The sequence below is a fragment of the Quercus robur genome, chromosome 1 (genome assembly GCF_932294415.1).
Source record: "Quercus robur chromosome 1, dhQueRobu3.1, whole genome shotgun sequence".
Taxonomy (NCBI): domain Eukaryota; kingdom Viridiplantae; phylum Streptophyta; class Magnoliopsida; order Fagales; family Fagaceae; genus Quercus; species Quercus robur.
The window spans coordinates 37074937-37087650 of record NC_065534.1 but is presented as its reverse complement, the minus strand read 5'-3'; the positions used below and the strand labels follow the sequence as shown (position 1 = coordinate 37087650).

The 12714-nt window shown below is 32.6% G+C and overlaps 1 protein-coding gene across 1 annotated transcript; it reads right to left on the bottom strand.

Annotated features, from left to right (window-relative positions):
* Positions 1-4810: 4810 nt before the first annotated feature.
* Positions 4811-9126, bottom strand: LOC126688736 (laccase-17-like). The gene is made up of 6 exons (XM_050383544.1): positions 8895-9126; positions 8628-8779; positions 8003-8247; positions 7767-7895; positions 6685-7647; positions 4811-5208 (listed from the first exon to the last, which is right to left on the bottom strand). Exons 1-6 carry the CDS (start codon positions 9012-9014, stop codon positions 5078-5080), a joined length of 1740 nt encoding a protein of 579 aa, XP_050239501.1. The 5' UTR covers positions 9015-9126; the 3' UTR covers positions 4811-5077.
* Between the last annotated feature and the right edge of the window lie 3588 nt (positions 9127-12714).

The following is a 12714-nucleotide window of genomic DNA, read 5'->3' as shown; positions in this document are numbered from 1 at the left end:
CATGATCTTTGTTTCTTCAAAACTTGTTTCAACTAGAGCAATGGTCTATCCTGGCTGATAAGCTGTGGAAAGCCTGTTGGAGTTGGTCTCAGAATTTGAAAGCTCCACAGGCCTCTCGGTTGTTCTCTCTTCCTCTGCAAAATGAAATCTATATATCTCCGCCTCAAGTGACAAATGTGAGGAGAAGGCTATCTCTTCTGCTACTGCTACCACTACGAACGGAACTTGTTGGAGTGGTATCACAAACTGTGGAAGGTTTTGTTGAGTAGGCAATACCACAGGAGGGAGATCCTGCCTTGCTAGGAACCCCGGTTTGGAAATGTCTATTCGAGTGAGCCGGGGGTTACCTGCTCTTAACGCTTGGCCTGCGTCCTAGTATATGCGCGACAAGGGCTCGTAACCTAGGATGAGGTGAGTAGCCCGCAACTGATTATCCTCGCTTACGAATATCTCTAGCCTCAGCAAAAAGGTGAGCCTGGGAACGTTGACCAAACTGAGCTTCGGAGAGACGTGATCTTTATCTGCAAAAAAATCTGAGAAGGTAATTATTGTTAATCCAATAATGAACATTATCCGAGAAGACAGATTACCAAAAATGAATAAAGAGAGAGCTCAAAAAACGAAGGTCTCGGCCGAGAGACTTGATCTTAGGTTACCCCACCTGGTGTTCCTGCCCTAATTGGGCAGTGAAGACCATCATGCCATCCCTCAGAAATAGCTAGATAATCGTCTTTTAAGCCTTTGTTGGACTTAGGGAGGCAGGATATTAGTCTCACCTCGTTGGATCAAGATTTGAGGTAATATCCCATTGAAAGGGAGTGACACTCGTACAAATGAGCAACGTCGTGCCATGTAAGACCAAGGTACATTTGGTCGTTTAGCTCATCTACACATCCTAAGACTCTAAACATATTGGCGGCGCACTGATGTGGGCATAACCTATGGTTGAGCAGATAGTCCCTAATTATCCTACCCATAGGAAGCGTCATTCCTCCTTCTATAAAGGCGATCATTGGAATGACAACTTCGCCTTCTTTTCTATCCATGAGTACATAGTCTGGGGGATAGTATTGTAGGCCTACTCCTGGGGGGATATGGTACTAGCCGGAGAGTCTACCAAATACTTGAATCTACTCATTTGAATGAGCGGAAATGACGCAGGAAGAAGTTTTTAGAACAAAAGAAAGAAGGCCAAGGAGGATGGCCAAGAATAAAAGGGAGAATATAAAGAAATAAGAATTTAAGAGAATGAGTATGTTTATCTCTATTGTTTTTAAAAAATTTTCGAAGAAATCTTGAAGAAAAAGTTTGGGAAGCTTTGTAATTTGGAGAGTTCTATGAGTTGGAGCGCTGGAAATCACTAGAGAGCTTGAAGATTGGTAAAGTAAAAGGAAAACAAGTTCCCTCGAGGCTTTATATAGAAAATGGAAATGATTGAGAGTTATCCCGCTCAAATTTTCAAGAAAATACTCAACCGTTGGATCTGAGCTTCGCCATTGGATTTGGAGAACAACACGCTGCTTGGAGCAATTAATGATGCTTCGTGGGCTGCGAAATGTCAGAGATAATCATAAGGCACAGAAAATGGAACTTACACACGTGCGAGCAATAAAATCAAATGGTGTTAGCTCTTAAAAAATCAAAACCTCACTTTTCTCCTCGAATGGGAAAAAACTGGGGGTTTGAGGGGCTATTGTAGGAGCAAGGGCCCAAGATCGTATATTGGGCCTAGGGCTTTATCCGAGATATAGATAGGTCCGAGGAGGTGTAAATAACTATTAGATATTCTCAGACTAGGTCCCATAAGTAGGGAGCAAATGAAAGGTTATCCGAGGAGTAGCTCCTTCTCAGACTTGATGAATATGGTTCAAAGTATGTAATCTAGCAATTAAAGTGACCTTCCAAGAAGCTTCAATGGTAGAGATGTATCTCATGAACATATGAGAAGGAAGGAGACCTAAAAATATCTAAGGGAAAGCTGCCACCACCGCATTAAATGCATTATAGCTACTTTTCTGGTCGTATTTATGTGGAGGAATCCTCTAAACAGTGCTACTTTGGCTACTACAATTCATAGAGAACTAGAGAGGGTGTCTGATGGGACAGGTACTCAAGTAAAGGCTCGGATGATCAATAGGTGTAGGATGAGGATGGTTCGGAGGAGGATATATAGTGTAAAGGATTCTTCGTAAAGAGGGGATCAAAAAAGAACGAGAAAGAGAATACTGTAGTAATAAAAATTGTTTCTGTATTCTACTGTGATCAATATACATAATTACGGTCTCCTCGGACTGAAAGTCTATTGATATCAATACATCTTGTTTGTGCCTGATTGTCATTTAATTCTATATTAGCCGTTGTTCAAATCATTAGGGCCTAGTTCTTTGACCCACTCTTTACAAATATATAGTATTGGGCTTATTGGGTTGAGATCCCATATACTTTGGGTTTGGGACACAAATCGGGACCTCACAACTTATATGATCATAAGTGACAAATTATCGATTTTCTTAAAAGCTTAATCTACATGTGGGCCACCTAAGAACATTCGCATAAGCTTGTGCAAACATTTCTTTTTTATTTTAACATAAGAATTTACTTTTTCTATTTTACATAATTTTGAAAACACCTTACATCAAATTATTTATTTTACATTATATTTCATTAAAATACTATTTCCTTACCAATTTTTTTTTTTATTGTTATCTCAAATCATATATATGATTTGAGATAACAATAAAAAAAATTTATACATTTATAGATTGACTGAGTTTTACAATATCCAAAATGAGCTAATATATTAAAATTCCCAATTCTCTTCTATAAACCTACTTATTATTATTTTTGCTATTACTATAAATTTGCTAATATGATCATAAGTGAAAAATTATCGATTTCCTTAAAAGCTTAATCTATGTGTGGGCCACCTAAGAACGTTCGCATAAGCTTGTGCAAACATTTCTATTTATTTTAGCATAAGAACCTATTTTTTCTATTTTACATACTCAATTTTGAGAACACCTCACATTAAATTATTTATTTTACATTATATTTTATTAAAATACTATTCCCTTACCAATTTTTTTATTGTTATCTTGAATCATATATATGATTTGAGATAACAATAAAAAAATTTACGCATTTATAGATATCTCTCTCTCTTCCTCACAGGGTGAACTAAAGAATTAATAAAATATGCATTTACAAAGCTACAATTTCTATAAATTTACGCATATATAGATTGATTGATGTGGGTAAATTTTGGGCTTAAATGTGTAACTTTGATACATTTTTCTATTATATCCACATTGAAGGGAGTGCTCTAAGAAATGGATTGAATCCAGGACCTCTTGCTCTGATACTATTTTAAATTGAGTTTGGCTTACCTCCAATACTTTTTAAAAATGAATCTTCTTTTATTTTAATGAGAAACTGCCACATCACCTACTAATTAAGTAAAATGTGGAGATTAAAACCCTCTACCACTTGATATTGTATATGTAAAACAAAAAGACATGTTCAGTTAAAAAAGTACTAAAGGTAAACCAAACATTTTAAATTAACGATTCTTTCAAAAGCTTAAACTATTAATAGATGGAGAATTTATTTGTTTAAACTGTTAAAAGATGATGAATTTATTCATTTAATCTACCAATGACATAATATATGGAAAATAAAAGTGGACAACTTACAGATCAATGATTAAAATGGCATACATAAATTGCTACATTTGTTCAAAGGAAACATGTTAAACAATACTTAAAGAAATTAATTGTTAAAAAATAATTTTAGAGAACATATACACTCAATTTTTTTTTAACAAATGCGTATAGCTTAAATATTTAAAAAAGGAAAAAGTTTCTCTCCAAATTAGTCTGGAGAGAAACTTTTCAAACTTTGCTACTATCTTTTTATCATATGTGAATTTTGAAAATCTAACCGTTAGATTACATACTCTTATTATATCATCCATGCTTGCAAAATTTAAAGAAGATAAAAAATCAATAACTATGTTTTAAGTCAAATGCTTAAATTTCAAGTTTTTATGATTTAAAATTATATATAAAAAATAATTTTATTGATCAAATAAAAAATAATATCTAATTTGAACAAAATTTCATAGACGTGTTAAGAACATAAAATACATGATCCAACTATTAGACTTTCAAAATTCACATATAATACAAAGATATAGGAGAGCTTTAAAGGGTTTTCTTACAAACTAGTTTGGAGAAAAATTTTATCCTTTAAGACACAAACCAAATGAGAATGTCCTTTTATTATTATTATTATTATGTAAGGCATCTCTTGCAACAAGGAAAGGCAAACTCTAAAATCTTAAGCTCCTTAGTGAAACCTATATTAGGGTTTTTGTTGACCATTTTTTTTTTTTTTGGGTGCTATCCAAAACTGAAAAATGTGGAAAACTATCATTATATAAGGTTTTCTAGTGAAACAGAGCGTTAGTAGAAAATTATTTAGTAATTGTCTAGAAAGTCAAAGAAAAAAGACCATGAATAACTAAAAAATTTGATAAATTACAACCAATTGAATAGTAAAAAAAAAAAAAAAAGCATTTACAGGAAAAAAAACTGAAATTGCAACAAAATACTATTTTTACAAAAGGTGATAAAAGAGGAAAATAAGTTTCGTCTATGGCATTTTCTTTAGAAAGTTTTGATTAAAAGATTGAATCTTTATTGATGAAACTATGTAAATAACTTTTACAAGAAGATATATGTCATTGTTGGATGTACCCACTAATTATGGGATCTAACTTTTTATAATATATATAAAAGATAGATAGAAGTATAGTAATTATCGACAATATTATTTATTTATTTTTGATAAGTATCGACAATATTATTGAGGCCTTTTGCTTTAACAATTGAAATCTGAATGTTACAAAAAAATTGTCCCCTCTTTAATCTTTCCCTAGCTCTTGAAGATCAATCGGCAAATGGTGAATGCCGAAAAAAGGAAAAAAAGATTAAAATGGGCTACAAAAATAATATCAGTTGAAAGTTTCTGGTTGGAGTGAATCGAGAAGTGAGTCGAAGGTCATAGATCAACATTGTCAACATTTTGGAAAATCTGCCGGTGGAGGAAGCAGCTTCTGATTTGGGAGCTTTCCATCTAAGACCACCCAAGCCATCTTTAAACCCCAGCTAGTGTGGATCTCCAAGTGGCAATGCATGAACCATACCCCTGTTGCCAAATAATTGTCATTATCATAATGCAAATTCTAATGAAATCTTAATGCCACAAGATTTACTTCACCAACCTTACATGGGTATATACCTAAAGAATTAACTTAGATGTTTATACAAAAGTTTTCATAGTCAAAAAGTAATTATTCTAATGAAGTGATAGAAAACCGTACAAAAAATAAGGAGTATTTTATTATTGTCACCTTTTTTGTATGTACAGTATCTAATCTTATATTTTTTTTGGTGCTAATATGTACAGTATCTAATCTTAATGGTTAATATATGATATTGTCTCATTTAATGTATCTTTTTTAATAATGGATGAACAATTAAAATTAGGAATGTATAATGCATACAGTATATGTAAAAGAAAAGTGTTTAGGACTTCAATCATCAGATTATTAGTGTTGTCAACGTTGGCACCATGCATGACCCTGAAAATTGCTACTATTTTTCCCCCCTACCAAATAGGGGTTCAAACAAATCATGAAATGACAGCAAAAAAGAAGAGAAAAACAAATTAGTTTCATAACAATTTAATTCCAGAATCTGTTATTTGAATATCTCTTTATGAAGGTTTTGCGTCAAAACAAAGAAAAACAAATTATTTTCATAACAATTTATTCCAGAATTTGTTATTTCAATATCTCTCTATGAAGGTTTTGAGTCAACTTAGTTTAAAGGGCTAGCTATTTTGTCATAACAGTGGTAGCAAAAACACAAGTTCTGGTAAATTGATGAATTGCATATATATATATATATATATTTTGAGAAATGATGATTTGCATATATATATATATATATATATATATATATAATTGAAGCCTCATTCTAATTGCATTATGTATGGGTTAAATAAAACTAATAAATAAGATTAAAATATTATTAATAAAATTAAAAAAAATAAAGAATTTAAAAAATAGTTATTTATATTAAAAATATATAATATAAAATAAGATGACTAATATAAAAATATAAAAATAATAATACACTTAAAAAAATACAATTAGGATTAAGGGTTTATTTCAATTCTCAAAATTTAAGGAATTTTATTTTGAATACATATTGAGTCATCTGGATAATTAAACTAAAAGAGTTTTGCATCATGAACCTATTTTAACAATAAAATAGGTTCTATTTATAATCAATCTCGGATGAATCTTATTTCTACTTCAACTCAGCTAGACTAAACTTCTAAATCTTTCAAACAATTAATTTAATATTTTTATGTTAATATGCATGAAATATTACAATCTTTTTTAACTGTAAGAGATAAAGTATGAGCAAATAAAAAATGAAAAGTCATTTTGTATATGTAATGCCACCTGCCACCATAAATGTGGCTACCAAATATTTGTAGCGTACGTCTAAGTTATCTTTCCTTAACATTTAACAGCAAAATTAGTTGAATACTTGAATATGATAAATATATGTGTCCAAATTAGCATTAATATATGGTATTATTATTTCATACCTGGGTTATCTGCTTGAAACCGAATAGCAACCCAACCCCCAGAAGGTACACCCACAGTGTTTCTTTCGTTAGGGTCAACAAGATTAAACTTTGACGGGTCCTTATTGGGATCAAAATTCCCAAAACCTTGCCCAACAACAAAGAAATTAAAGCCATGCAAGTGGAGAGGGTGACTCTCAGCACCAAGAATGCTTGTGTCCTGCATGACAAGCTCCACACTAGTGTTAAAAGGCAAAACTACTAGCTTTGTCCCATTGCTCACCATTGTGTTGTTTGGTGGGTTGTTCGTATAGTTAAAGGGAAATATAGGAGTGGTTGGAAAGTCAGGGGTGTAAACCCCATTTGATTGCCCAAAAAAGTGGGCTTGGAGGAGAGCAGTGGTTGATTGTACAAAAGATACGTTATTAATAGAAGCTGCGAACATTGTTCCATTGGGTCCCTGACAGGTTTGGTTCTGTTGGCAAGGGCTTGTTCCAAGGCCTATTGTGAAGAAAAAATGCCTATCAACCTTTTGAGGCACATTTGCTGGGAATTGAGCACTTGCTAAGCTACGAAGTTTGTTAGTGAAGTTTGTTGCAAAGGAAGTGTCATTGAGAGGAGGGAGAGAGGGTTTGAATAGTGGAAGGTTTCGAATAGAGGCAGCTGAATGAAGTGGAGATTCATATTCTAGGATACCAGCAACAGTGGAGTTGTCAAAAGTACCTAGGCCAGTCACATATGGTCTAGCGGTCATGAGGAACGTGGCATTTGGGTAGTGGGGTTTGGTCTTTAGAACAACATTTGTGGTCTGTCCTGGTGTTAAGAGAAGTGTGTTGGTTTCAAATGGTTTAACATAAACTGCATCAGCTTCAACAACTGTGAGACTGTGGTTTGCAATGCTGAAGAAGAGCTCGTCATTGAGTGCCGCATTGATGAGACGGAGAAGATAAGTCTTCCCGGGCTTCACTTTTAGCTTGAATGTGTCTGCATGCCAAGTTTCATTTATACAAAATCAAATTGAGTTTATTAAGTTGAAACACCATATATACTTTCTTGAAATTGTACCATTGAAAAATGTTCCACATATATATAACATTTGATACCTTTGGCGGAGCAGTTATAGAGTGGCCCTGGAAGTCCATTGATAGTATAAGCATCAGAGACATTTGGGCCACCTCCTGTTTGTAGGGCTTGGCTAATTACAGACTCAGGATCTACATTCCACCACTCTCCTGAAATGTTTTTTTTTTTTTTGGTATTGAAATGCTTGCATTAGTTATTACATATATTATCAAAGGTCAAAAAGATTAAAAAAAGGATTGTGCCTAATTATAAATACCAAATATGATGGGAACTTCCTCGTAGGGTTTGGCAAATGGGTAAGGAACCCCACGCTTGGGAAGAATGATTAAAGGACCATAGACAGTTGCTCTTAACCATGATATATGGGCATGCCAGAAAAGGGTGCCTCTTTGGCCAACAATAGTAAAGTTGTATACATAACTTTTGCTAGTTTGTATAGGACATTGAGTTACATATGCTGGCCCATCAGCCCACCCTGTTTGAAGCTGTCGAATGCCATGCCTGTTTTAAGCAAATTGTCATAATTACATTTAGATCACAAGTTTCAACTGAAAAATTAGATTTAGAGTTAAATTTATGAAAAGTAGAATTCGTTAGGAAATAGTTATTTGATTATTTAATTATTATTTAACATTTTTCCTCACTTATGAGCTCTCTGAAGGGTTCATGAGATTTTTTTTTTTTTTTAATTTTTAATTGGGAAATGTCCATAAAAAAATTATATATATATATATATATATATATGAGAGGTATGGTTGACATGAGACAATATATATATGTTTAAACTATAATAATAAATTATTGATTGTCCTAAAAATTTATACTATTAATAAATGATAAATTTAATAACTTAACCATTATTTTAACAAGAAATATATTACCAGTGAATGGAGATATTGTTTTGGACATGGTTAACCACTTTGATGAGAAGGTGGTCACCCTCCCTAGCGACAATGCGAGGCCCAGGAAATTGTCCATTTACAGTCACAATGCTCTTTGTGTGGCAAAGTCGTGTTACATTTTGTAATTTGATCTACAAAATAATTCCAAACTTTTAAAACATAAAAGAAGAAGAAAACATATAAACTTAAATCAAAATTTCTATAATGGCAACACGTTAGTTTAGGTGCTGAACATGTAATACATACGTCAAACTTGTAGTGCCTGGTTATGCCTGCAAGTGCAAGCTCAGGAATGAGATACAATGTAATGAATGAGAATATAAAGATTCTCGGAAATACTGGTGATGAAAGAAGAGAAACACCCATCTTTTGTCTCTCTTTGATTGTTTTTCAAATGTAAGTATAAGTGGGGAACCTAACTGGTACGTTAGTGTATTATAATTGTGGTAAGGAAAGTACCACTAGAGTGTGTGTTCCTCGAAGCTATCCTGGAGCTACTTATATAGATAGATAGGGGGTGAGGAAAAAGTTTGGTCGAGTAGGTGATGGAAGTTTACTTTGCAAGTTTAGACAGAAGAGAATCACAAAAAGATTTTAATGGCTATTTTAAGAAAGCCAGTTGTTAGAAGTACTTTAGAGTGGTTTCAAAGACAATCAATTTCCTTTGACCTCCTTTCTCTTCAAGTCAAAACTTTTCCTTCCTACAATATAATTTTCTTATGAATTGAAGTTCTGTCAATCTTATAATAAAGCAGAAGCTATTTTGACCTACTTGCATGCTTAGCAACAATTGATGGAATGGAAAGATATGAGGCTGAAGACTACATCTCTATCTCTTTGCGAGCTGTCAAGCACAGTGAAATTCGGATTTTTTTTTTTTAATATAAAATTTTTCTTAATTTTATTCTTAGGCATGCATGTATCATTGGATGTGTATTCCATAGACTTCTAGAGTGATAATATATTTGCTGTAGCACCCTGATTAACAATACTACATGATAACTAATTTCAAAATTAAGAGCAACTTTAGTTTTTTTTTTATTCATAATTATTAGGAGGCTGTCTATTTATGATCACTTATCGAAAATGGCCAATTAAGTTCCAGATTGTGGAAATGTCATAGATGGAAAAAAGAAGGCTTACCAATATTTCCAACATCCTCCTATATATAATTTTGGGTTTTTCTATTTCATTTTGAATTGAAAATTTTCACCAAGATTGAAGCATGGAATTGTATAGTTTATTTGTTCCCATGTAGCTTTCTCAACCGCTAAACTTTGTAAGAAAGCAAAACTAACTGTTTCTATCTAACAGTCGTTTTAAAGGCAGTTAGCATGCAATAGTTTTAACAATTCAATGGTGACAGATCAGATAATAGATGAATAGTTAAGAAACCTCAACTCATGCTTTTCTCTCTCAAGAATAATGCAAACTGATGCAGAAGCTTATTTATGAAGAAGAACAAAAACTGCATAAATTTGATATAATAAAATTACATATGGGATTTGATTCTTGAATCAACCTGCAGGTTTATGGCACCACCTAACTCCTTATAAAGTAATCTCTCTCTCTCTCATAACACACATTAGCTGGTGATCCGGTAAGCTTATAACCTTTAATTTACTTGATTTGTTTATAATCCTGAGCCTTTTTCTAACGAGTAAATTAACTTATTAATAAAGTTTCTTTTAATCAAATAAGATATTTGGAATAAAATCCCATTTACTAAAAAAAATCTATTCATATTTTGAACTAATTATATAGATCAATAATTATGAAGTGGATGCAAATCCTATGATATCTATCAAATAAATTTTTAATTCTTTACATTAGCGATTACGTTGTTAATCAACAGTCTTAGAATTTTAACTGTATGATAATATCTTTCAAATAGTTTGATCGAATTGTATTATTAATTTCTTACTTAGTTGACACATAAACCCTTGCCATCTTTCCAAACAATGATTGTTGAAATGGAACTACAAAACTTTGACAAACTGCGCACAATGACAAACTCCATTAATGGAGGTTTATCATGTTGTGCGACATACGATGGACCTTTTTTTTTTTTGGCACTTCTTTCTTTTGGCAACCGTTTTGACGTGACCATAGTTAAAACTTACAATGTAGGAAAAGGCATATATAGTTGGACTTCAACACTTGCTCAACACCCTCCGCTTCTCTTCTTCCTCCCAAAACTCCTCATCTTTAGGGTGTGTTTGGATAGAACTTATTTTGTTGAAATTGAAAACTGAAAACTGAAAACACTATAGCAAAAATATTTTTAAATGTGTGAATAGCGCTGTGGGACCCATTTTTAATGAAAAAATTGATAAAAAATGAAATTTGTGGGTCCGTGAATAGTGCACATGTGCACTGTTCACTGCAGAAAGTCCACATTTGCTGCAAAAACGCGTGAAAACCAAAAAAAAGAAAAAAAAAAAGAACAAAACGCAACGTAGAAAACGTGGACGTGAATACAAACACACACTTACTCTCTTCTCACTAACTTTTCATAAATTTTCTATCCTATAATAAACTCTCTCTTCTTGAAAGGATATTTAAACATTTAGGGTTTGTTTGAATAGAACTTATTTTGCTGAAACTGAAAACTGAAAATACTGTAGCAAAATAATTTTTAAATGTGTGAATAGTACAGTGGGACCTATTTTTAATGAAAAAGTTGTTGATAAGTGAGATTTGTGGGTCCCGTATACTGTTCACGGGACCCATTGATGTGCTGAAAAGAGTTGAAAAGTCAAATAGTGCGGCTATTGTTCATGAACAATGCATGAACAGTAACTGCACTATCTCCTTAAACGCGCGCCCCAAAAAAGAAAAAAAAGAAAAAGGAAAACGCAACATTGAAAACACAATGCAGTAAACGCTGTATCCAAACCCTCTCTTAGACATTGAAATACGTATTATGTAGTGTGCCTTGAATTTAATAATGAGAAATGTTAACAAATGTCTTAAGGACATTGATTTAGAAAATATTTTTAGAAACTTTTTATGAGAAAAAGAAAAGGAAACTAATTATTTGATAACATTTTATATTTCTAATAAAAGTAGTATAAAATTTTTTCTTAAAATAGTCTATTAAAAAATACTACGAGGGCATCTATTAATTAGACCCTTTAACAATTAAGTCTCAAATAACCAAGTTATTTAATCAATAACATCATTATTAACTGCCACATAATAGACAACACCATATCATAAAGCAATAAATAGATAAAGCATAAGACAAGCGATATGGTGAAAGTGGAAACTGATGGAGACCATTAAAAAGGAAATTAAAACCACTACGAGGAAAACCTTCTCATACAAGACAATCTAATATTGAGAGAAACTTTACAATATATTATAAAATCTTTATACCTTGACTTTACCCTGTAGATAAACTTACAATAGAAACCTCTATTGCCCCAGAACATCTAAACTCTTCAAATATTTGGATGTCTTCATGGATGACATACTCGTGTTTCACAACAAAAAACACTCCAAAGGAAAATCCATTACAAGGGAAACCGTCCCATAGAAAATTTACTATATTAAGAGAAGCTCTTGAATATTTTAACTTCGCACCAACACTAGTATGGTGACTCTGTGGCTCCTTCTTTTTATCTCGCCAATGATAAACAACTAGAATGATATTCTTTTGAACTCATGGTACATAGAATGAAGGCTAGGATTTTCTCTTTGAATACCTTAGGGTTTTTGCCTCACTATCCTCTTCAAAATTTATGCATATAAGAGTCTTTATAGAGTAGGCTATTCGTAGGGTTATTGAAATATGATAACTAACTAAATTAAAACACGTCAAATTTCAAAATCACTGATTCGCAATTGATCATGAGAGGGGTGTAAGGTTTGTTGAGGGGTGTTGAGAGGTGTGTCGAGATCACAGAAAGTCCCCTTTGCTTGAGCTCAACTAGGTCTTCATCTTAGACTAGAATAAAATTAATAGAGCAAATCGAGACTTACAATTTGTCATGATTTGCCAACACTAAACTAAAAATTCCCAGACTTCCACACCCTAAAACTCTTATTCATCATAGTCACC

Bases quoted from the DNA above. Each gene is read 5' to 3' on its own strand.
- LOC126688736 (XM_050383544.1), bottom strand. From the start codon at position 9,014: ATGGGTGTTTCTCTTCTTTCATCACCAGTATTTCCGAGAATCTTTATA. The intron at 8,248-8,627 runs GTAATATATTTC...TGCTTAAAACAG, and splicing joins AACAATATCTCCATTCACTG to GCATGGCATTCGACAGCTTC. The intron at 7,648-7,766 runs GTATCAAATGTT...CTTGGCATGCAG, and splicing joins CTATAACTGCTCCGCCAAAG to ACACATTCAAGCTAAAAGTG.